The sequence below is a fragment of the Trachurus japonicus genome, chromosome 20 (genome assembly GCF_045865225.1).
Source record: "Trachurus japonicus isolate A0001 chromosome 20, Traja_1.0".
NCBI classification, from domain to species: Eukaryota; Metazoa; Chordata; class Actinopteri; order Carangiformes; family Carangidae; genus Trachurus; species Trachurus japonicus.
Genome location: NC_140926.1, coordinates 14,716,728 through 14,740,638, shown reverse-complemented (window position 1 = coordinate 14,740,638; position 23,911 = coordinate 14,716,728). Strand labels below are relative to the sequence as shown.

Genomic DNA, 23,911 nt, shown 5'->3' with positions numbered 1-23,911 from the left:
ACCTTTATCCGTCTTAAAGGAATAGTTTGACATTTTGAGATTTCCTGCTACAGAGTTAGGTGAGAAGAATGAAACCACTCTCGTGTCCTTAGGTTAAATACAAAGCTACACCTGGATGGAAAGATGGAGAGGCAGCTTCCTAAAGTAAAACAAGATATAGTGCAGCTCAAAAGTCAATGTAAATAAAATATACACTAGATGCTGGCAGGTGTCGTTTGTTACTTTTGGGACAGAAGTCAGTACCTCGTCAGTCAAACCATGTACCATCAAACATGATAAGACATTTATTGTCATGTTTTTTTAAATTTGTTTTCTTCTTCTCATTACATTTATTATTATTGTTTTGCATTATTCATTCATGTATGCATTTTTCCTTTCTTTCCTATATTTACTGTATAATCACTTACTTTTCTATTTATTTTTTGTTATCATTTAATTATTTCCTATTTTCTTGTTTTTACTTGCAACAAATTTGGTTTTTGAATATGTTCTTCTTGGGTGAGGTTTTCATATAAGCCCTTTTGGGTTTCATACCTCCCCTTTGCACATCCCAATCATAATGATTATTCATACTATTTTAAATGATATGTTCAAGCAAAACAAATAAATGATAATAATGATAATACAATAATAAGTACAGTAAGAGGTCAATTTCCGCTATGCACAATCTTTATGCTTAGCTGACTGGTTGCTTGCTGTAAGTTTATATTTATAAAGCCGTTTATGAGGACGGAGCATCATTTGTTTTCTCAGCAATTAAGTAAATAATCATGAGTCGCCTTGAAACAAGTTCAAAATCAAAACTCTCACTGATCAAGGTGACGACGCAGACGGAGGGGAGCTGCTTGGTATGAGAGCAGAAACTCGTCCTTGCTCTGTCCTGTCTTCTCCGTGGCTGTTAAAGATGATACTTTCACCTCCTATTTGCATTTTTCTGTCCAGACAAAGCATGCCCCTCATCCTGCCATTAACATTCCTACGACACTGGCATCACACTATGTTGTAAATTGACACTGACAGAGGCCACCCTCGAGGTTTTAGCAGAGGAGGGGGACGAAAAACCTTGACATCAGCAGGAGGACGGAGCTGCGTGCTTCTTGCTTCCCTGCCTACTCTCTCTCTGTTTGTTTTCTTCCTACCTTGATTTGTGCAAACGGCATCTAACAACTGCTCTGATCGCCCGTGATTCTGCATTTCTGAGTGTGTTTCTGCGTGCCAGCTCACCCGTCGAGTGTTTGCGCACCCTCTCTGACCCCTTGAGCAGGGAGCCCTTCAAATCTCCCAGTGACCGCGATGATCTCATCTCGCTCTGTTTGTCCCTGCTGTTCACCTGTAGGTACTAAAAAAAAAAAGGGAAAATACATAGGAAGTGGGAGAAAGGAGAGAAAGGGAACAGGACCAGAGGAGGAAGTGAGAGAAGGGACAGCATTACATCATCGTCCATTTACATCACCATATCAGTAAAGGAAGTTTGCTTCCTTTAAGTTGGCGTGCCGATGCAGATGACAGAATTCAAATGTTTTGTCGGTCGCTTCACTACTTCAATGTGTGAACTCAACGTCTAATTCTTTGTATGACAGCATATCATACACTGTACTGCTGTTAACATTCACATGGGACTCACATGGTTGTTCTTGGGGGTCTTGAGCAATATCCTGAGGAGCCCATTGGCCCCTGAGCTGCAGCCCAACGTCTGCACCGCCTGATCCAGTTCCTCCTGGGTCTTCAGCGGCTGCAGCAACTGAAAGGACAAGAAAACATACAGCACATGACCTTTTCCTTCCCCATTGTTCCATAATAACAGCATGCAAATGCATCAGTGCATGCGTGACGCACGGTTTCTGTAGCTGTCATGCGAATGTCGCATTGATCTAACTTTCGGGATTTTAATGGGGGAAAAAACTTTAAAAATGCAAAATGGTAAAACTCAGTGGAGGGAGCTTGACCGGTTGTTCTTGTACCTCCTTCTCCATAAAGAACATGTCCATCTGCTGACCAAAGGCCTCCGTCACTTTCTGCAGCAGCTCCTTGATCTTCAGCGGCCTCTGGAACGGGATGATTCTGGGAAACGGAGCAGAGCGGCAAGGTCAGAGGTCGACGTCACGTGAGGAGCGTATGTGGTGTTTGGCTGCAACTCTCACGAGCACAGACTCACAATTTGATAGAGATTTTGGCAGAACACAACAACTGAGTGACCATCGTACATGCTTGTAGCTTATAAGTCTATCAGCACGCTCAGGATAGACATTATGACAAATTACATTGAAAAAGGAAAACGTTTTTTCCCTCATTCTTTCTTCCTTTTGCGGTTTTCCACAAGCCAACATCTTTTTAACATTCGTTTAGATTGAATGATAGCCTGTTCAAGCTATATTATAACAGTGTTTCCATGGTAACATGAGGAAAAATGGACAGGTCAGCCGGGTCAAGGAGAGGAGTGAGCGCAAGCAAGGAGGCCTTAATCAATGCAGTGAAAACAGACTCTCTGATGTACGTATGCCTACGTGAACGACTGAGTGTGCACACTTAGTCTGTCTGTCTGTGTCCGAGCTTATCAGTGCTGTTTGTAGTGCGTGTATATATGGATGCGTGAGTGTTTGTAAAACTCTACATGCATGAGTGTGCTTCCCAATCAGTGTGTGCATCAGACACTGTTTCAACACCACTGGGCCTCTCCACTAAGCCAGCACAAAGGCAGATGGGAAACTTCCTGAGAGGAAAGGGGAAAAAATCTGGAGCGGCAGCAAAAGCAGCAGGATGTGTGTCTTTCCCTCCTCTTTTAAAGAGTGACAGAGTGAATGATACAGAGACGCGGAGATATTTACAGACTCCGAGAGAGAAAATAAAGGAGACAGCCTGAGAAAATAAAGGAAAGACAAAGAAAAGAGATTCTCTCTGGCATCTCTTCTCCTCTCTTCTCCGTCTATCTCCCCTCACTCTCTGCTTTTGAAGAATCCGCAGCCCACCATCTCTTTATAGTATCCTGATAAAGGAGTTGTTTTTATCCCATCATTTCCTCATCAGAGGCCAAAGCGCTGCCTATCTTAATGACTGCTCACTGGTTCCCTCATTTGAGGAGAGGATTCTGGGAAGAGGGGGCCTGCAGATCAGAGTCGAGCAGCGGCACAACTAAACGCTCTCCGTCTCTGTTTATACTCGGCGATGATGTGTCTGATAAAGAGCTGGAGGGATGTGGAGGAGGAGGAGGAGGAGGAGGAGGGAGAAGGGGGGGATGAGGATGCTGCTCCAAAAGATATGGCTTTCCTTCCTCTGTGAAAGCATGTGGACACACACTGAGGAACACGCATATTTGTAAAAACGAATGCTCATGCACATCCCAGCACACTCTCTCCTTCTCGTGAACACAATCACAGTCATATATACACAGAAAAAAAAAAACACAACGTCTGGCTCTGTTCCTTCACTCTCTGGCAGGAGACCCTGAGGCAGAGCCAGGGGAAGAGAGAGACACAGCTCCTATTTCCTGCCCTAAACCTTCAGCTCTTGCCAATGAAAAGAGAGACCGTCCAATTTGATTCCATTGTGAACAGACAACACGGTTATCCTGACTCAGGGACTCCTAATACCTCAAGTGCTGTTGACGCTGCTCAGATGTCCCATGTAATTCACACTGGTGCTGCAACTCAGATTATAATTGGGCAGTTTTGTTTTGTTTTGTTTGTTTTTTAAATAAAAAGCCAATAAAATGTCACCACTGTTCTCAGGAATGAAAGGAATTTTCTGAATTCCATTAAAATTTAAAATATTAAACTTACTCATAAGTGCCTCTATAATCAGGCTCAGGAGTTTCCTGCTCTGTAACTCAATCTGAAACTATTTTTTGAGGAGGGCTCAACAAAGTTGTTCAGTATGCTTTCATGGGATTTTTATTTTATTTTATTTTAATGCTGCTTGTGTTTTATAGTTTTCCATCTGTGTTTTCTTACTGATCTTAGAGTATCTGCATGAAGGCCCATCAAGAAATGGAGGGTACTAATTCACCTGACCATAAATACTATATTGTGCAGCTTGAGCACATGCAATCATTAAACATGGAATATTGTAGGACAGCAATACTGAGGTGTGAAGACAAAACTGAGTCATGTTTCTGTCCACCTGTCAAGTGTAAATCCAATATTCTCTTTCCTTTTAGTTGGTTTTTCTAGCTGCTAAATGCGCCACTGTGTTTGCAGCCAGTTGTCTGTCTGCTGTTTGGTGCAGGGCAGGAAGCGTACGCTCTGCTTTATCAAAGCTTTTCCGCTAAAAAAGCTGCTGCCTGGCCTGCTGCTGATCCAAATGGAGAGAGCGAACCAAAACATTATAGTTGTGGGCTGAAAAAAACAAAACAATGAACTGAGAGATGCTAAAACGCTCTGTAGAGTTGTGACGAACTGAAGAATCTGGCGACAGTTCATCACTATTTGTAACTTTTTTCATATACATATAGTTTATAATGCTAATCAGATGTTTTTATTTCACCCTATTGATTCCCAAAAACAAGAAAAAGGTCAAAGCTCAGACAGGCATAACATGGTGCGAGCTAACTAACAACATGACAGGAGACGAGAGGAGAGAGAGAGAGAGTGTGTGAATTGACAGAGTGAATAAAAAATGAATAAAAAAAAGTCTTTCAAAATCTATGAATGGAGTCTTCCAGAGCGAGCCGTTGTCTGTCTGTTCCAAGAAGAGCGGGGAAGCGCGTGAGAAAGAGAGGAAGACTGCGAGACAGAGAAACAGAGGGAGGCAGAGACGCAGGGAGACAGGAACATGAAAAACTCGTCTCTTCCTCAGCAGTAGCCAATTAGGGCTGTGAAAAAGTGAGAGGCCCAGTGTGAAACCGTATTCTGGTGGAGGAGCGTGCCGTTTCCCTTCTCTTTCTCACTCCTGTGAGCCTGTGGCTTTCTAATCACAGCCTCACTGAACCAATGCCTCTTCCTCTGGTCTATAGTCTGATGAATCAAAGCTATTCTTCTTGTAGGCTCTGGTCAGTCTCCCTCTGGTAATTTCTGCTGTAATAGTGCACCCTGTGTTTGTCGCTCTGCCCCTGAGGAGTTGTTTTGAGCTCTTTCTCTGTGTGGGTTTGTTGAATGAGGTTTTAATGGGGACAAAATCTTGTCTGTGATATTGAACCTCTATGAGGATGCAACGGCTAAGAGCCAGACAAGGACCTGAAGGCATCAGACAGCATCCATACATGGAGCTGCGATTCCCAGCGTAGACAACATGTTCATGAAGTGCATCACCAAATAAAGACCCTCCTGTTCTAAAGGAGAGTTATTTATTCTGGGCGCCTCACTTTCAAAGTGCTTGGATGTGGTAAACAAACTGTAAGGCACCTTGGTGGAAAGGCTGCTGGTCTCCAGACAGAGTCAGAGAAACCACGCTCTGCCTCTTGAGTAACTCTAAAGCTGGTGGCGTGAGGGAGAACAGATGGCGGCTGGGTGAAGGACGTGGACGACAGAGGGAAAGCACAAGAAAACACATAAGATGAGGAATTAATTTGGGGTGTGTCTGGAAGACTGGACACTGGACTGAAACACTTGGCACTCCTGCATGTCTCTTTGCTCACTCCTTCTCTCAGGCCGTCTCTTTCTTTTTTTTTTTTTTCCCTCCCCCCCCGCCTCCCCTCCCCTCTCAAACGGCCTGTCCGAGGAGTCTGAAACACAAGGCCTCGGCTAAATGTCAAAGCAGGAATTTTTCCCTCTCTTCATGCTACTCTGGCATGTAGCTGTGATTTCCCCTAGACACAAAATCCCAGGCATGGCAAAGCATAACAAAAAGGATCCGAACTGAAGAGTTAAGGCTTGGACAGAGGAGCAGAAAAAACAATAGAGAGGTTCCAACATACCGTTTTTCTCTCTCATGCTCCAGCTTGACTCTTAAATCCTGTCGAGAGGAGAAATAACAACAGAGGGGAGTTATGGAAGTGGAAATTAAAAATGATTCATGGTTGTATATGTGGGATTTAGGCTGCTGAGTAAATGAAAGCGATAAGCGAGGGAAGGAATTTAAGTGACAAAAAGCATTATAATGATACATGTTTCGTATTGCTGTTGCTGCATTTTGCTCTGCAACACAAAGACAGCTTCAACGTGACTCGAAGGATGGCATAACACAATCTAACTTTTCTATTTATAATGTCATTACCCAAGGGAGCAGGAATCTGGAGGAGCCTGTAAGTCTGCATGAGGTCATGGTGATAAACCTACACTGACATCATATCAGCGCGGGCTATTGGTTGGAAAGCGGCTAACTCACAGAGGACAGCGGCACTTGGAGCGGAAACTCTCTCCTCGCTCCTCACTGTTTGTTTATGTCTCATCATAAACATTGGTGCTTTAAGAGGATTTGCCAATTATCATTCCACAGAGAGGGAACAAACGCACCAGTAAACGACTTCAGAAAGAGGCACAAGGTGATTGAGAGGAATTAAATCCTAGAAGCACTGAAGTTTCTAGAGTACAAAAAAAAACATGAAGGAGAGTGATAAGACGTCCAAAATGTGCCTGTTCATTATTTTTCAACAGTTTCTACACTGCTCTACCGTGGTCATTCAGTAAGAGGATAGTTAACCAGTGACAATTTTTTATTTTGTACAAATGATACATTTAAAATTCTCTAATGTCAATGCTATAAAGCTGAGTTTGTTCTGACACAGTGGACCAGATACTTTAAGTGTTTTTTTTTGTGTGTGTGTGTTTGCCTCCAAGTGTCACCTCTGCTTTTCTGAGCAGATTCCATTATCCTGAGTGGTAGTGAACACAGTGCACTGTCACATTAGCAAAGGCAACATGCTTGAATAGCAGAATAAGCTGCTTTCAGTTGTATTCTTTCAACATCTACGGTGCAACCTTCACCTGACTTTGGCACCCATCAAACTGTTCATAAAAAAAAGAAAGAAAAAAAAAAGAATAGAAGAGAAGTGAGGCTGAGGTTTTGTGTGCAGACTAATTGAGCTTTAAACTAACGAGTGGCCACTTTTAAAGAGATGCTACATTTAACCCATGTGTAGCAAGTACCTGTTTGTAGAGCAAGGTTCTGTTCTTGGGCTTGTTGTGCTGGGTGTAGCAGCGCCCCAGGGCTGCCAGGTCCTTCATGATGGAGTTCAGCGCCTCTTCGTCGTCTAAGAAAACAGGAAACACACATCACTTAAAAGTGCAGCTGCTGTCAATCATCTAAGGATCAACAAACCCACTGAAACAGGTTTGCATGAACTTCCTGATGACTGATACCTGACATTATCATCACTAATGATGAGATCACTCATTGACATTTAGCGGAGCAGAAAGGTGAACATTAAGGAGGTACTGTAGGTGTGATTTCAGTATTTGTCATGTCTTTGCTTCAGTGTTGTTGGTGTTGGGTCAGATCAGACAGTGAGGCAACACCTGGTCTGTTACTTCCTGCTCTGATGTCATCAATGGGCTTTTCCCCAATGAAAAGAATCCAGTACTTTCTCTGTATCATAAACCAAATCAAGATGTGATCTAAGACAAGAGAAGAGAGCTTTTCTTTGCACGGTCTTTGAGGTTTGAGGGAAGGTGAATTTTTCTGATGCTGTGGATAAACCTCAGTGCTGATTGCTCTCAAACTCTCTACTCTGCATACAAAAGCTGCCAGAGAGCAAAGGTGTTTAATAATGCAGCATGCACGTCTACGAGCGCCTGCCGCAGAGGGCAATGTGGTCGCGAGCGCGTTGCCTGGAGCTCGGTAATTAAGCACTTTTCACTTCATTTCATATCAGTGAAGAGATTTCAGGAACATACTTCTTTAGCTGACGGCAAAGACTGATGTTGTCTTTTGTCCAACACCGACAGATTCTGGATGAAGGCTGCTGCAGGCTACAACGTGAGCAGTGATTATTGACTCTGATGAAGGAATCGGAGGCTAAACGAAAGCCGTTTCCAATTCAAGGGAAAAAATGTGTCAGGTGTGGAGTGTGCACGAAAAAAATCTTGCTCAGCATCTAGATGGTTCTCCACGTCGCAATTCACATTTCCTGCTATGCACAATAACACACACTCTCATGTGTGAGAGGGGCAATCATGCAGATGAGCATGTCAGACATTACCATATCAAGAGACTTTAATAGAACCAATTATGTGAGTGCGGTGATTACAATATAAAGAAGAGGCCGTTGACCTCGGCCGACGAGCTCTGGGTGCATTCATTATAAAAACACACTGACACACAATGTTCACAGGGAAATCAGAGCAGGTGTATGCCATGCAACACAAACAGCACCTGCAGGAAAGACCACATTCTTCTAAATAAGAAGGATCCGTGTGTGTGTGTGTGTAAGTGAGTGGGAATGTCATTCACATAGCAAGTGTGTTAGTGGCACAGGGAGCAGATGGGGTCTGGGTCTGGGATGCCATTTGATCTGGTTCACACTGCATGGCTCTTGTGGCCAGCTGTTTGCCGACAGTGGGCCAGTCCGTTAGGGTTCACCCAGCGGTCACAGTGCGTGCACACACACACACACACACACACACACACACACACACACACACACACACACACACACACACACACACAATCAAACGTCACTTTACATCTAACTTTTTCCTCTTATAATATAACCCCTCAATTCATTTTATCTATCAATTACAATGGGCTTTATGCACAGCTCCACTACTTCCTGAAATAAGCCAGCTCCTTTACTTCCTGTCTTACATTATTGGACCAACTGATTAATCCAGGTGTGTCTGCCCCCACAACAATGGTCAGACACACCTGGATTATCAGTTTGTCCAATAATGTTAGACAGGAAATAAAGGAGCTGGCTTATTTCAGGAAGCAGTGGAGCTGTGCATAAAGCCTATTACAATTATATGCAAATTCCAATATTTTCAGAAAGACCTTTCAATACAAGTCTGGAGAAAACACCTGAATTAACTTATTTGAGCTGTTATGGAAACCTGCACAACGTCCATGTATCAATAAATTTAAAGCAGAAGTAAGCGATATTTTTGTGTTAATATAAGTCTTAAATAGTTCTATCTTCCGACAGCAATCACTTACAGTACATAGAGTGTTTGGACCGAAACACAGGTCTCTCAGTCACTCTGCTCTGCTCTGAGCCGAGGAGAAAACTTTTCTCGTATCCTACAATTTTTATCCAATGAGGAGAGAGAACGGCATGCAGGGCTGTGTGTGCAGCCAAGGGATGCGCCTGAATGTGGTGACGTAGGGACGAGGACCAATAGATCCATGACGAGGGCGGGGGCTGCTAACTCCATCAGCTGACAAGAAGTTATGGTGCGTTCAAGGCAACTCGTAACTCGTGTTTTTCCGACCTGTGAAGTGGTACCAGTTCGATCTGGTCCGAGTTCACGGGTTGGAAGTTACGAGTGGCCGTTATAGTGACTTTCACAGGTAAAACAGGTTGGAAAAACACGAGTGGGTTGCCTGGAACGCTACAAAGTGGTAAGTTGTGACTTGAAGCTGTAATTTACGGTTTCAAAAGCCTGCCTGGAACGCAGCATTAGCCAAAACGACCGGATCGCTTACTTCTGCTTTAAGTTACATCACAAACAGCAGGGTTCAACGTTTATAGGCCACACTACACCAAGTTGTATTTGGGTAATGGTTGACAGACCCTCAGAGATGGATGTCTCAAAATCTGGACGGATAAAACCCTGCCTGCACCTCAGAGTTCAGTGAGATAATATGTTTATTCAATATGGATGATTTAATACCAATATCCAGCACTACTTGGAAATCTCTGCTGACTTAACCTTCTGTCAACTTTCTGTTTTCCAGTCAGAAACATTTCCCTCCACCGGCTCTCTCAAGCAAACCACAAACTCTCATTCTGGCCCAGTCAGCGACGTGCAAACATAAGCTGAGGTCAAACAACTTCGACGGTCCGTCTCACAGATGAACGTCTTGTTTGACAAACCCCCCGATATAGCAGCAGGAGTGAAGTGAGGACTGACGTAACTCTTCTCTCCACTGACCTGCACACTCCCTCCGCTAACAGAGAGGCTAAAAGAGGAATAGTGATAAGAGGAGTTACACCCACAATCTCTGCCCACAGAGCAAATAGTAAAAACAGAGCGAAGAAAGGGCTGATATCCTTGAAATGAATGAAGACACATGAGGCATACTGTCTGGTTTAATATGTCAAAACAGCAAAGTAACTGAGAACTTGGTGTATAATTTGAGAAAACCTAATACGTTTTACCAGTAATGTGAAGAATGTGCCTATTAAGCACATTCCTCTATGTATCTACGAGTTAATCACTACCTGCGTGGGCTGTTTGTTTGTGATAACACCAGGCAGTTGTGACACAGGTGAGCCACCTCTGGTGTCTGCCTCCCTTTGCTTTATTTATTTCTTTTTCTTTTTTTTTTTTTTTAAAGATAAGCTTAAGTGAGCACAAGGGAATAGAGTGAAATCACGCCTACAAACATTATGTAAACAACCTGCGTATCTCCTGAGGCGAAACCACACGATGTTCCTTCACCGCACAAGACTTACATACTGTGTCAAAGTAAAAACTCCCTGTTGGGACTCACAGAGGAGGCCCTGGTAGTTACAATATAAGCTGTCAGCAGCCAGTGAGTGACTAACAGCTCAACCAGGCCTGTCCTCTCTCCGAACAGGAAGGAACTGAGTCACTGTCTCTGTTCTGAATATGGAGCTGGGCTAACCAAGTTATTCCACATCAGGAAATTAATGGATTTTTGATTGAATCAGTCAAAGACAGACACGAGGGTAAAAAGCATTTCTCCATGGTCACTCTGTGGCCACACTGAAAATAATACCTCATCTCTTGCATATACTGTTCACAACAAATAAAAGGCTGCAGGGTTTTTCAATGATTAATTACTGTATTCTTTATTATTAATAAATCTATAATCTACATCCATAAAATCTCCAAAAACAGAGAAAATGTCCAAAATGTGATGAGGTCAAAACCTAATATAGGCCTGCCCTGAACCATACATATATGACACAGAGGCTAAACTAAACTAAAGTCTTGTTTAACAGTCGTTAGATGTCGCTATACAGAGTAACTGTACTCATATTTGCATTCTGCCTGTGTTTGTCTGTTTCAGCCCTTTATTTCTAATTTGCTTCCCTCCTACACTCTGTGCTCACATTTACAGTATTTTAATGCGGCCGAATCCCCAGTAAAGCTGATCTCATTTACATGTTTTTTTCTGTGCATGTTGTCAGACAATGGAACAAGTATGAATTAGTCACCGAAACAGCCCATTCAGAGAGAGGTGTGCCTCTCATTCACTGGGCCAATTCTCGAATATGGATAGTAGCTCGGTTGGTCCAAAAAGTCAATTAGAGTTTGTTTTTTTCCCTCTTTTTTCATGCATTGCTATGGAAAATGTTCATGACAAATAACTTTGAAAGAAGAGAGGCCAGTGGGAAAAGGCCAGAACTTGACAGAGCAGCGGTGTGACTTTATCACTCTCAGTCACTCAGTCAAGGGTACAAAGCAACCAACAGAGGCGTGTGTATGTGTGTGTGTGTGTAATCTGTGTGTGGACATCATTTACTATGTGTGAGACCAGTGCCGTAACCTATGGAGAACAGGAGAGCGGCCGGGAACAGTGGGAGTGTAGGTTGGCAAAAGGGGGGGGCAGTATGAGTGTGAGAAATGCGTGGTGGTGCACAGTTGAAATGGCTGCCTAAAAGCAAAGTTATTACATCACGTAGGTCTGGTCCGCAGCCACTGCCAGGCTGAGGCCAGCCAAGGCTAACCACCGGCACAGTGGAAAGCAACCAGCTCGCACACCAACCGCACATCGCTGCCAGGGAGCAGCCTCACAGAGTAGCTGCTACACACGAACTCTGGGAACCTCGGGTCACAGTAACCCCCGAGTGGCTTGATAGTTTCTTCTGGTATATGGAGACTGAGGATACCTGTGCTTTAACTTCCTGTGCTTCTTGTTGTGTCTTGGGTAAGATGTGAGTAGCATAAGAAAAAGGGGGGAATTCCAGGAAGCTAAGCAGAGTGAGCAACATTACACAATAGCGGCTGATTGCTGGGCATTGCATCATCACTCTGCATCTTTCTTTCTTTTTTTTTTCCCAGGCTAAAGCTGAGAACTGTGGAAGTGGCAGTGGGTGAAATGAGGCAGGAACTCCTAGTCTAAGATAGTTTACATATTAAGAAGAGTTATTCTTCTGTAGATTTAACTACAGCTCAAAAAAGACAGTTACGAGTTCTCTGCAGCCAGAACAGCTACGAGAGTTTTGGCTCTAAAGATGCAGGCACATGCTGCAGCCTCGGGAGTGTTAAAAGAATAGCCCTGGCTTTAAAAGGCTAGTGCTGCAACTTGCAAGCTAACAAAGTGTGTAAGGGCCTGCGAGGCAAAGCCTGTGTGTGACTGCGCGTTGTGTATGTGTGTGTGTGTGTGTGTGTGTGTGTGCGGCAGGCTGCCTGAATGAAGACATTGAGGGGATTTCCTGGTGCCGAGAGACACATCATGGCAAAGGCATCCAGCAGGATTAGCAGCTGGAGCCAAACGTGTTCTCACTCTGCAGCAGCGGCAGCAGCAGCACGGGCCCGGCTCTGACACACGACACACACACACACACACACTCAAGACACACACACACAGATACTGCTGCTATACAAACTAGGAGGCACGGGAAACTCTCACGCACCTTGCTGTGTTTGTCGAAACCGTGCTACAGCTAATTTAGCACCAAATGGGTGTGATACTTAAACCCCTCAAGTTAATCTTACACCAAGAATAATGACTGTGTTGTAATGCAGCGTATTGTGGGTGTGTGAAAAAAAGCACTTTGTTTGAACAAGGTCTACGGCTACGCTTAAATTCTTTTCATTCAATGTCTGCAAACATTTCCATTCGACATCTGAAGGCTGCAACATTCCTCTTCTCAACCTGGGTATGCTATATTACCACCATGATGCAATGGAAATGTGATGACAGTTTAAATAAGGGTCCTGTGTTTATATATATTCACTTTTTTCCAACTTTACTTATATTCTTTTTTTCTGTGCAGGCTAGGCTAAAGGTTTACTGTTAGTCACCCTACCAACACTTAAAGCTCATTTACAAGACCTTTTATAAAGTCTATCCATCGGCCCTCTTCCTCCTCCTCCAGAAAGACTGAGCTAATACTGTAGCTACACGCCACTGGCTAACAAGCTAACAAGCTAAAACTTTGACAACAACGTTTTTAACTTCTTCTGCCTTGGGGATATTTTACACCATGTTTTTTTGTTTTTTTGTCTCTCAAGACATACTGTATGCTATTTATTTATAATTAAAAATTACTGGAGAAAAAAAAGTTCTCAAGCTATCTTGCCAAATTTCAGTAGCTGAAATTAAAACTGAGGCAAGCTGCCTCTTAGCTGCTTCTGGTCATTAGGCTAAACTAAGACAATCTAACCAGGACGGCCCTAGACTTAAAGGGGAACTATGCAAGTCCGGCTGCTTTTCTGCTGTTATGCTAACCCTCCTCCTGGCCATGTGCATTTGTTTTCATCAAAGCTGGTGAGAAATCAATCCATGGAGTGGTGGAAAACATTATACGTGTGTTACGATGTGTGTATTTGTGTAGTCTTATCTGTGATTAACAAGAGATTATGGGTTATGGGGCGTGTTTGTGTTGCTGTGTTGCCGACGGAAGCTGGGCTTGCAAGGTTGGTTTTCGACCAAGAGACGCTACGTGGAAGGCAGGGAGCCTCCATTTTCCCTGATAACAAGTTACAAGTCATTTATTTAACCATCACAACCTTCCAAAACTTCTCAATCACGGTGAACATGTAGTATAGTTAAGGTAAAAATCTTGCACTAATCTTATCATCAAGGTTTTAGAAAGAAAGCCATGAAACATACTTGCCAAACAACCTCTATCACACTATCTCCAGCACTAACACAATGCAAATGCATCATTTAAGAGAGTTATGGTTACCTTGTGAGTTCCTGTGCTGTCCGGGTCCATTTTGGAGACCGTCATCTGAGGGGAAAAAACCCACCCAGTCAAAAAAATAACATAAATAGCCAATTCTGCTGTGCTGTTTTGTATAGAAAGCACTTAATATATGATTTTGAGATTTGTTTGCACAGGTCAGTTCAGCTCCTCAGCTCCTCCAGGTGTTATGTTTGTGTACAGGAGAGTACCTCCCTATTGTTTTAGTGGTACACTGTATGGTTAACCACAGTGTGCGTGTGTGGGTGACTATCTGCATGCGAGTTCACAGGTGTAATATGTGTGAATAAACAAACTGAAATTGTGTTTACTTTCATTGTGGGAGGGAGTTATGGGCTATAAACCTCTTATGCTCAAGTGTCTGTGTCATTTTCTTTTTAAAGAAAAAAACGAAAAAACAACATTTCAACAAAGACCAATGTAAATAGACCAATGCATGTGCACAACACGAGGCCATCTGGAGCTGTTAACAGTCATCTCACACTTTTCCTCTATTGTGCATGATTTATTTTTCTCTGCAGTGGAGGAGCAGTGAGAGTATGTTATGTTTTGTATGTTTCCCAGTCACTGAGCACGTTTCTGTAAGTACGTCCTGTACAGCAATTTGATTTTGAATACTACTCACCCATGTTTACTGTCATCATCAGGAAGTGGCCCTGTTGAACTTGAGCACAGAGCTCAACTTCTCTCTGCAAGCGAAGACTTCACCCTGGGAGCAAAGCAACGAAAAAAAACAACAACTCAGTTTCAACATCCAAGAAGTGTGCCATTTTCCTTGAGCTTAGGCTTCGTGCACAGAGTATTTCTGTGATTGCACAAAAACGACAAAACAGGACGCAGGTGGTAGTTTCAACACAAAGCCCCCCCACCCCCCCTCCACACACACATTGGTTTCCCTGCTTCTTTTATTTATTTAATCTTTATTTAACCAGGATGGTCTCTTGAGGTTGACATATCCTTTTCTAAAAACTCCTGGCAGACAAATAACAACATGGCGGCTAAGTGTCGCATTTGATTATGATAACGCAGCTCGATCACGTCTAAATCTTCGTGCATGCCCTGGTGTCTCTTTATTGCCACTCTAAAGAGCCACAAGCCAGCAGCTGTGGAGGAATTTGTCAGTGTTTGATGATGGAAGAGCCTTGTGCCCTTGAGATCCCATGGTGCAGCAGCGAGGCAGGCGTGGGTGTTTGCCTAACCGCCTGCCTCAGGTAAAGACCATAAGCACTTCAAAGACAAAAACCAGAACCTTCTTTATGCATTACGCATTGAGCACAAAGCAGAAAAATGGTTGTCACATCCCATAATGGAGCAATACAAAAAAGAGTCTTTTAGATCTGACAGTTTGTTTTGTTCTACTGATGATAGTCGGTAAAGAACAGAGACAGAAACGCAACTGTTTTGCAGAGTTAAACAATTCACATATTTCAACACGGACAGTTTATACATTCACTAAACCATTATTTCATGTTGCAGACTGATGAAAGACTGATTTTTCTTAAACATGACAGTCACATCCTGTGAGAGGCTACTTGCAGAGAGTTCTCTCATCAATTGCAGCCTGAGCAAAAGGGGAACAGAAACTAGAGAAACAGCTGCAGTATTGTACATTGCGATATTAAAATTTGTGTGGTCGGTATGAGCTGCTGTGACCATTACAGCATGGGCGAGAAAGCCGCGTTGGGCTGACCAAAGAGAAGCTGCAAGTTTCAGAAAACCAGAAAATAAGTTATTCATAGAGCTAGATTTAAGATCTATTTAAGCCAGACTATCTACATTTTGCTGAACAGCAGATCTGGCCACAAGTAACAATTATGGGATAAGGGAAAAGGCTAAAATGTAACGTAACAGTAGCACAAGAACAGAAAAATTCAACGGACCGGGGAGTTGCCTCATGTCAGTTGTATGGAAATATCTAGTCAAAGTTTGCTAACTTTAGCCACCACTAGCTCCTAGTCATACCAGACCACGTGAGGCTGGGAGTGTATTCAACAAAGCAAAGGGAGATTTTATTTTATTTTTCTAATGAATTTCTAAAGAAGGATGTGCTATTTCCTTATTTCCTATTTTAAAAGTCAAACAGATGAAAACGCAGATGATTTACATCTGATCATATCTCGTGAAAGAGGAAGCACAACAACAGTAGTTGCTACTGGCTGCAGGCAGCCGCACAAAGACATGTCTAATGTTTGATATCAGGGATGAAGTCTCACAAAAAATCCCTCCATTCTGCAATATGACATTTCTTAATCATTATTTTTTTGCGGCCAACTAAATGCCACTCCACATACAGTAATTAGTTGCACAGTCCCCCTGAAAGAGGGAGGCATATACGGAGAAGATAATATACTGGGTAACACTATGCATCCATATTAGGCATGCAGGGAAATAATGCATAAAGTATAATGAAAGAGAAAAAGAATGATTGGAAAACTAAGAAGAACAGGAGCGAGGGTATAAAACTCCCTTTTGCAGATTCAGTTTGTGGGAGTCTGGCCATCAACAAATTCCAACACCAGTTCTTGAGAAAGATACTAAAGAGCCTCCAGAGAGATTAATGGCAACACTCCCCAGATATTTTTCTTGAAACTTCATTTGCTTTTTGTTTGGCTACCTCCAGTGTCCATGTTGCATGTGCGTTTTTTGTGTGTGTGTGTGTGTTTTCACAGCCTGCACCACTGTGTACAAAATGTATCTTTTACCCCCAAATATTCAGCTCAGACAAACGCTCCAGCCCGTCTTCAGAGACACAAAACAGCAAGCGCCTCTTTGTGTCAGCCAAGAAAACTTTTCATAAAAGCAATAAAAAATGGCCACTGGAGCAATTTACAGCCTGAGGGGCAGGGACCCAGGGTGCCAGCAGAGTCTGAATATGGGAAAACGCAGCACACGGCTGTCAGTTGCCCAATCACAACAGCTAAGGAAGTGGAAAAGCTACAACATGAAAGCATAAATATGAAGCCTGAGCAACAATGTTTCAAAGGTGACCACTTTTCTGAGAAAAGGGTTGGGGTTGGGATGCTCTAAATACGTCACAACACGAGCACTGGATGTTGAAAAAACCCCAAATCAGGACAAAACTGTGATATACTGTGCAACTGATATGAGGCAGCTCAGTGTGAACAGCAGAGGGACGGGGCTATGATATGTCAGAGCTCTGTATCAGGCTGTGCTACTGTGGTGCTGCTGACCACACATGAAAGAGATGAAGAACAGCCACAAGACAGGTGGTCTCCTAGCGCTGCGTCGCCCGGTCTGTTGATGCCGCGCACACACAAACGCGCGCACGCACACATGGGAACAGAACAGCCCCAGTCCTAATGCCAGTGAGTCGCCAGATGGCCCATCTGCTTCGCCCCTCTGCCCAGCATGATAGCAGGCTTGTGGTGCCCACTGATCGCCAGCCCAATTCTCCACACACGTCTTGGCAGGCGGGCAACGTGACAGCCCCGCTTGTTGAAGATCAAATGCTAATCGCCACTCGCTCTTGTTGCTCCGCTGCCACGCGTCCTCCCGGAGAAGTCTGCCTGTCTCTCCCCCCTGATCATTTTGTGAAGTAAAAATCGCGAGATGAACCTACAACTCTGAACATCCAGAGGTGCTCGAAAACACACTGTGACGCACTTCGCTGTCAAAATGGGATAACATCAGCGTTTGGGCCAATGTTTCACTGGCAGAGGCCTCTCCTTTGTCGCAGTGTGAGGGCTGTGCTGAAATGACAGAGGAAGTTAATTAAAAAGACGACAGCAGAGGATGGGATTTCAGAGGTTTGTGGGGAATTGTTTGAGCCAGACAAAGCAGAGAACCACACGCAGCAATTTTTTATTTTTGTTGGAATGACTGAACAGGAGGAAATCACAGCCAAGACGATGAAGGCGAGCACGTATATGCATATGGTGGTCTATCCTCGTCCAGCTCTGTTACATCACTTTCTAACTGAGTAAACAATGTGTCTGTAGGTCTCTGAGGGAAACTCCCCCCCTCTTTAGATTAGAGAAGTGGAAGGCCTGCTCCGCACGCAGCTGCCCGGTGGCCCTGTGCGGCATGACCTCATGCCTGACATCACTCTTGCGGAGTCCCAAAGAAAATCGCCATTTCAGAGGTCAGCTGCTAAACTTTGCAACACGCCTGTTTCTGCTCTCCCAGCACAGCTTGGTCTGCAGAAATCACCGAATGCCAAAACATACAATCCATAAAGAGGATCACAGAGAGCAGTAGGTGGGGAGGATGAGACAGCTGCGACAGCTTGATCAGCCGGGGTCAAGGCGCTACAGCGATGGAGACCATAGACGAGGAGAACCCCGGTCCCTCAAAGGTCACGAGAGCAAAGACCGTCAACCAGAACAACTGTGAAAGTGATACCGAAAAACTGATACTCTAGACGTCAATGGATTCCTAGAAAAGGTCTTTCGCAAATACAACCCCAACTTGGTAATACTTGAAATGCTGTATCCATAATAGAAACAAACAATACAGATTTGCAGTGTTGATGAGATCACATCTAATGCATCACAGGCCTGACATCAGGCTGGTCACAATACCCTGTAGGCTGTGTGAGTTGCGACATGGGCAGGAAGTTAAGAGTGATTAGTGAGCCATGGATATTTAGGTGACTTACTCTTTTTAAAAGGTCAGCGGCGGGGGTGTCCTGTCCCCTGAACGCCTGCCAAGACTGCACTCTGGCCACCCCACATGAGTCAGAGGGGTTACACTGGCTGGTTCTGGGAAGTAAGACAATACTGTGTGTACCTTGTGCACGCTGGAGTGAGGAGGCTGATGGTTTTCTATGCTTGAGTGCTGGGTGGTGGTAGGAGTGTGTGGGCGGGAGAACGTCACTCCGTGCGGGGCCCCGTAACTCATTTATCATAACCTTGGCTCCCCATGCTGTGTATCACAGGACTTAGTGTCGAGAAGAGATCCAGGCTCTTTAATGGCGACACAAAGGCTTAATAATGTCTTCCTACAGCACATCAAGAGGATTCATCCTGTCATCTGGCACTAAATCCATGTTTTATTTCAAATAGAGGAATTTCCCTTTTGATACGAAGCCATTATTTACACTTTTCTACCTTTTGTTTCACTTGTAAATGCATGCCAATTTGAGCAACTGTTTCAGAGTGCCAGTTACTCAAGTGTGCTTGATCTCTTTGTTTCTCTGGATGATTTTCATCATCATTCATCCGTTTGAAAGTAGAGAGACTCAATTTCAAATAACCCAACGTGATGATTGTTTTCTTCAACTAAAAGCCCAGAATATGAGTATATTCATTGTTTAAGGACATAAAACAAAGCACAGAAGCAAATCGAAGCTGCTGGCATGGCTGTGGACTTGTAGTCTTTTTTTGAGTTTGACAAAAGGGCTGCACAGAAAAACATTAAACACTTCCCTATAAGTATCAGAAAGGTGACCTATCAATCATTTCAGTTAAAGGGATAGTTCAACATTCTGGCAAATTGCCATAATCCCTATAGTTTTAGGAGTAGGTTCGTTACCTTTAATTGTTGGTGCAAGCTATTTGTAGAACGGTGGAGCAGAGCCGCGAGCTGCTCAGAGCTACACTACAAGATGAGACGGAGCAACTGCTGCGCATCAGCAGTTTTGCATGAATTTACTTCGATAATTAAAGGTAAAACTCACTCCTAAAACTATAGGGATTATGACAATAGGCCAATTTGCAAAAATGTTGAACTATCCCTTTAAGTATTCTTCAATTTGCTTGATTTAAAAAAAAAAACACATTTAATTTAGTTTATAATAGTATAAAACAGAGATAACAAGCAACCCTTACCCTATATCCTAACATTTGATGATCTTGAACAAGTGAATCTTCATCACTTAATGAACTGTCACCTCTGGCTTCTTGTTTTGGACCTTTGAAATTCCAAGGAGTCGCAGCAGTCGTAGAGGAAAGTAGATGGCACAATCAGGGCCCAATGAGGAGCATGAGTAGTGGAGCTGGATGCAGGCTACTACGTTACTCAATCCGCTGGTACCAATCAGACTCCAGTGTTAGAGAACCTTCCTCAGTGAATGTGATGGCTCTATTAGCTCAGAGATAAGTAGGGCTGTCTGCCATTATCATCAACCACACAACACACGCTAAAAATAGCCAATTGAAGGAACTGACTCTCGTGACGTTCACAATACATCCACTACTTGGATCACCAGAACCTTATCCCCCCCAAGAGGAATCTAAGCACAATCTGTGAAGTAAGCTGTATTTTCCATTATCCATTATGCTTTGACATGCTATTACAAGCACTTTCATTCATTGCGTTTCCCCACCCAAATGCAGCCATGCAGAGACAGCTCGTGGACCTAAACCCATTTCACGTGGCAGAATGTCAAACAGCTGTGGTTCGGGAAGAGGCAAGAAACTATTTGTGCTTCACCATCAAACCTTTTATCCACGGAGAGGCTCTCGGTTCTCGGCTTTTGATACTCAAGAGACCGAGTGAGCGTGATAATGAAAAATCCAAAAGCAATTTTATGATTTCATTTCACCCGATTTCGTTTCACACCTCTGCAACAAACTGCAAACTCGTGTCACATATTCATATTTGACTATATTTGCTCCAGCGGACATAAAATAAAACCCAGTTGTGGTATTTTACGTAACTTTGTACACAATCTTGTCCTCAGTGTTATTGTATGACCTAGTCTGGCTCTATGTTGTCTATCCGGCTGTCCTTGCAGCCTCGGGCTCTGCTGCAGCTGATGGCATTGTCCTTACGGGCAGACAAGCCACGCAGACAAAGCTCAATCAGGACAACTTCCTCTTGGTTTCTGCAGGGGGGGAGGGGGCGCCGGGCCTTACTGGACTTTCACAGATAAAGAAAGGCAACCCAGACTAGACTTCGGGAAGTAGTCAGACCCCTTCACTTTCTCATTTTTTGTTCGGCCGCAGGCTTAATTTAAACTTGACATGGTCATCGCTGAAAACAAAAGAGAGGATTTCTTTTGCAGACCTCAGCAGTTTGTAAATCCAGTGCAACAACAGCGGCAACTATTTCAGCGGTTCCTGCTTTTGCGTCATCTTGGGTGTGCCGCAACCAGCTTAGCACACCTGTACTTGTGCAGTGCCAATCCCTCATCATTGCACCTGACCTCCTCCTCCTCCTCCTCCTCCTTCTCTGTCATATATTGAAACTGTGATTGACTCAAAAGCAACCAGAGACTAGTTTTCATGGTTCTGCAGTGATTTCTGTGACTTTGCCAAGCTGGGCGCTGAATCCTTTGCCGAATTCAGAGGTTACATATCCTCCAGAGACAGTTTATCGGTATTGTTCCCAGTTCATTGCTCTCTGTGTCTTGATTTGCCTGCCAGTCTCTGGAGCTGAGAAGCACGATGCTGCAACTACCTTACTATTCTGTAGATACGGCCCAATCCAGGTTATATTTTTGTTTCACCAGACTAGAAAATCATTTTCCTACTCTCATGCGCAGAATGATCGGCACCATCTGGCGATGTCTGAGCAGCTTTTTCAAGTCTTTTTACCAAAGCGTGGCTTCCCTCTGGCCACAGGCCTGATTGTTGGATGGAGTGCTGCAGGGACAGTCGCCTCTCCATCACTAAAGAGGTCCTCTGAAGTTCTGTTACGATGGTTACTTGGGTTTTTTCCTCGCCTGACTTTAAAGTTTGTTCAGACAGACAGCCTTAGCAACAGACACGGGGGTGTTTACTGTCCCAGTGTTGGTGCCTAGCCTACCTTTGTCCCTGTGTGACTCAGAACAATGCTGTTGCAGAGACACAGAGAATTTATTTGATATAATACTTTTAAAAACGCAGCATCCTCCATTTCCCAAAATACAATCAGCTCATGCTTGTGTCCTTTAACCTCCAGACAGTGGATCTATCTACTGTCTAATGTTGGAACACACTCGGCCTCTTATAACACTGTATCAGTCTAAGAGAGAAAGACTATTTCTAATGACGAATGTGTTTTGTTTTTTGTCATAACCAAGCAACGGGCCTTCGAGGGATGATCGTCGGTCTCCTTATGAGTCACAGTCACCTTTGAACTCCACCGCTGGCTTCTCTGAGAGTTCAACATGTGATAGCCTTGACCTCGCTCTCCACTGAGCGGGACAGCGTGAGGACGGGGGGTTCGTTCTGATGAAGACACTCGGCTAATGACTCAAAAAGGAGCCAGCGTGAGGTGACAGCAGGAAGTTAAGGGGAGTTATTAATGAACTTTTCTCAGAAGTGAGTGAACAGAGCCTTGCATGAGGGGACTCTGTGGTTCATGACATGCTTTCAAATAATCCCCTGAAGAATGACAAACCAGGCTTTCTCTGAACTTTGTTTTATTAGAATGAACTGAGAAACCTCGAAGTCTCCTTCAGCATGTGAAAAACAATACTGACCCTGCACCGGGGTATACCTGTGGAACAGAAAGTGGTGCAATAAACTCTAGTTTCAGCTCTGTTTATATGAAACTAGTCCCATTAAAACACAATTAGTAAACCATCTCCTCTGTCTCTGGCTGGCATTTCTACTGTGGGATCCAGTCCTGTTATCAGCCAAATGGATTGTTTTGTTTGAGGCACACCAACCATATCTGTGGGCGGCTTCTACTTGACAGTTTGACTCTCACTTTAAGGCTATTTCGAAGCCCCAGGGGCACGCCAATGTGCTGATAAACTCATCCGTCAGTTTGCTGTTGCGACTCCTGTGAGTGCAGTTCATATTGATTTGATTTGATGAACACGATGGCCTCATTAAAATCTAATTTGGCGGGCTGTCTCAGAAGTCTGCCGTCACGGGGATAAGAGCAGAGCAAAGGACCAAGCTCACCAAGTATCCTCATCACTTTAACACCCATAATGGCATTAGGACGCTTTGAAAATGCATGGATAGAGATGGGCAGGGAGCAGGAGGAGAGCTGGGTGGAAAAATAATCAAACATGAGACTAAAGTTTCAGGACAAGGAGTAGGCTACAGCGTTTTAACTGACCACTGTGAATCACAGAGGTCTGGTCAACTGACAGCCGAGAAAAAAAAATCAAAAAAACTCAAAAAGCACAGGGAGGATGAATGAGTCTTACAGGCACATATGACAATGACTTTCCAGAAATCACTCACAACTCCACACATGCAACTTATGCTATGGCATTTACCATAGTTCAAACATTGTCAAAACAGACTTTTGCACAGGAAATAACACCTAAAAACATTGTGCACACCATTATCCCAGCAACTTCATGTGAATCTATTAACAAAGCATATGTTCTTACAGTACAAAAATGGTCTTTTGGCTCTGAAAAGGTTTATTATGGACCGATACTTGGCCATATTTAAGTAATCTAGGAAACAGTTTGCAGTGAAATGTGCTGGGGGTTGTCTGAGTAACTGTTTCCACTTGCAGGAAGGCCTCTACAGTAAGGCTGGTCTAAATAAACACATGCTTACTGCTTTAATAAAAACACTATGTCCAACTACAACTCTCCAAACCAATAACTAATGCAAGTCTACTTTAATGTCCTGGTACTTCAAACAGGAAATAACAGTACAAAAGCAGATATCTTGATAAGAAAATGAAGTAAAAAAATGCAGACTAGACTCTTACCTTGTTATCTGTGTGACTCCATGTTGTTGTTGTGGCTGCAGGATTTGTGAAGATGGCTTGACTATAAGAGTGTTAAGTTATCACAGATGAGCGAAAAGGGAGAGCGGAAAAATCCCAACAGATGCAGAGCAAATCTTCCCAAAACAGTGGGTCGGTATCCGGAAACTGCGCTCTGTACTGAAGCGCAGAAATTACAAATACCCGCTGTACTCAGACATTGAGATCTTCTCCTCTGCCAGGTGCATAATCCAGAGATCACGGTCGCATTAAGGAGGAGGAATTAAACTGCAAAGCGGCTGATGTGTCTCAGAGTAAAGTTTTTTCTTTCAGCCCCTGCGCTTCGCTTGTCTCCACACTAACACACTACAGAGGAGCTGAGTTTCTCCCTGGAGCTGCGCCTCTGATGTC

The 23,911-nt window shown here is 43.7% G+C and overlaps 1 protein-coding gene across 1 annotated transcript in view; it reads right to left on the bottom strand.

The window, feature by feature from the left end:
* Positions 1-23,911, bottom strand: part of map3k22 (mitogen-activated protein kinase kinase kinase 22) — a 40,608-nt gene extending 16,697 nt beyond the window's left edge. The window contains exons 1-8 of the mRNA XM_085763722.1: positions 23,504-23,911; positions 14,559-14,642; positions 13,916-13,960; positions 7,020-7,123; positions 5,849-5,886; positions 1,962-2,061; positions 1,625-1,741; positions 1,225-1,339 (exon numbers count right to left, since the gene is read on the bottom strand). Of these exons, the coding sequence (XP_085619848.1) occupies positions 1,225-1,339; positions 1,625-1,741; positions 1,962-2,061; positions 5,849-5,886; positions 7,020-7,123; positions 13,916-13,960; positions 14,559-14,577 (538 nt within the window). The 5' untranslated portion in view covers positions 14,578-14,642; positions 23,504-23,911. The remainder of the gene's footprint in view (positions 1-1,224; positions 1,340-1,624; positions 1,742-1,961; positions 2,062-5,848; positions 5,887-7,019; positions 7,124-13,915; positions 13,961-14,558; positions 14,643-23,503) is intronic.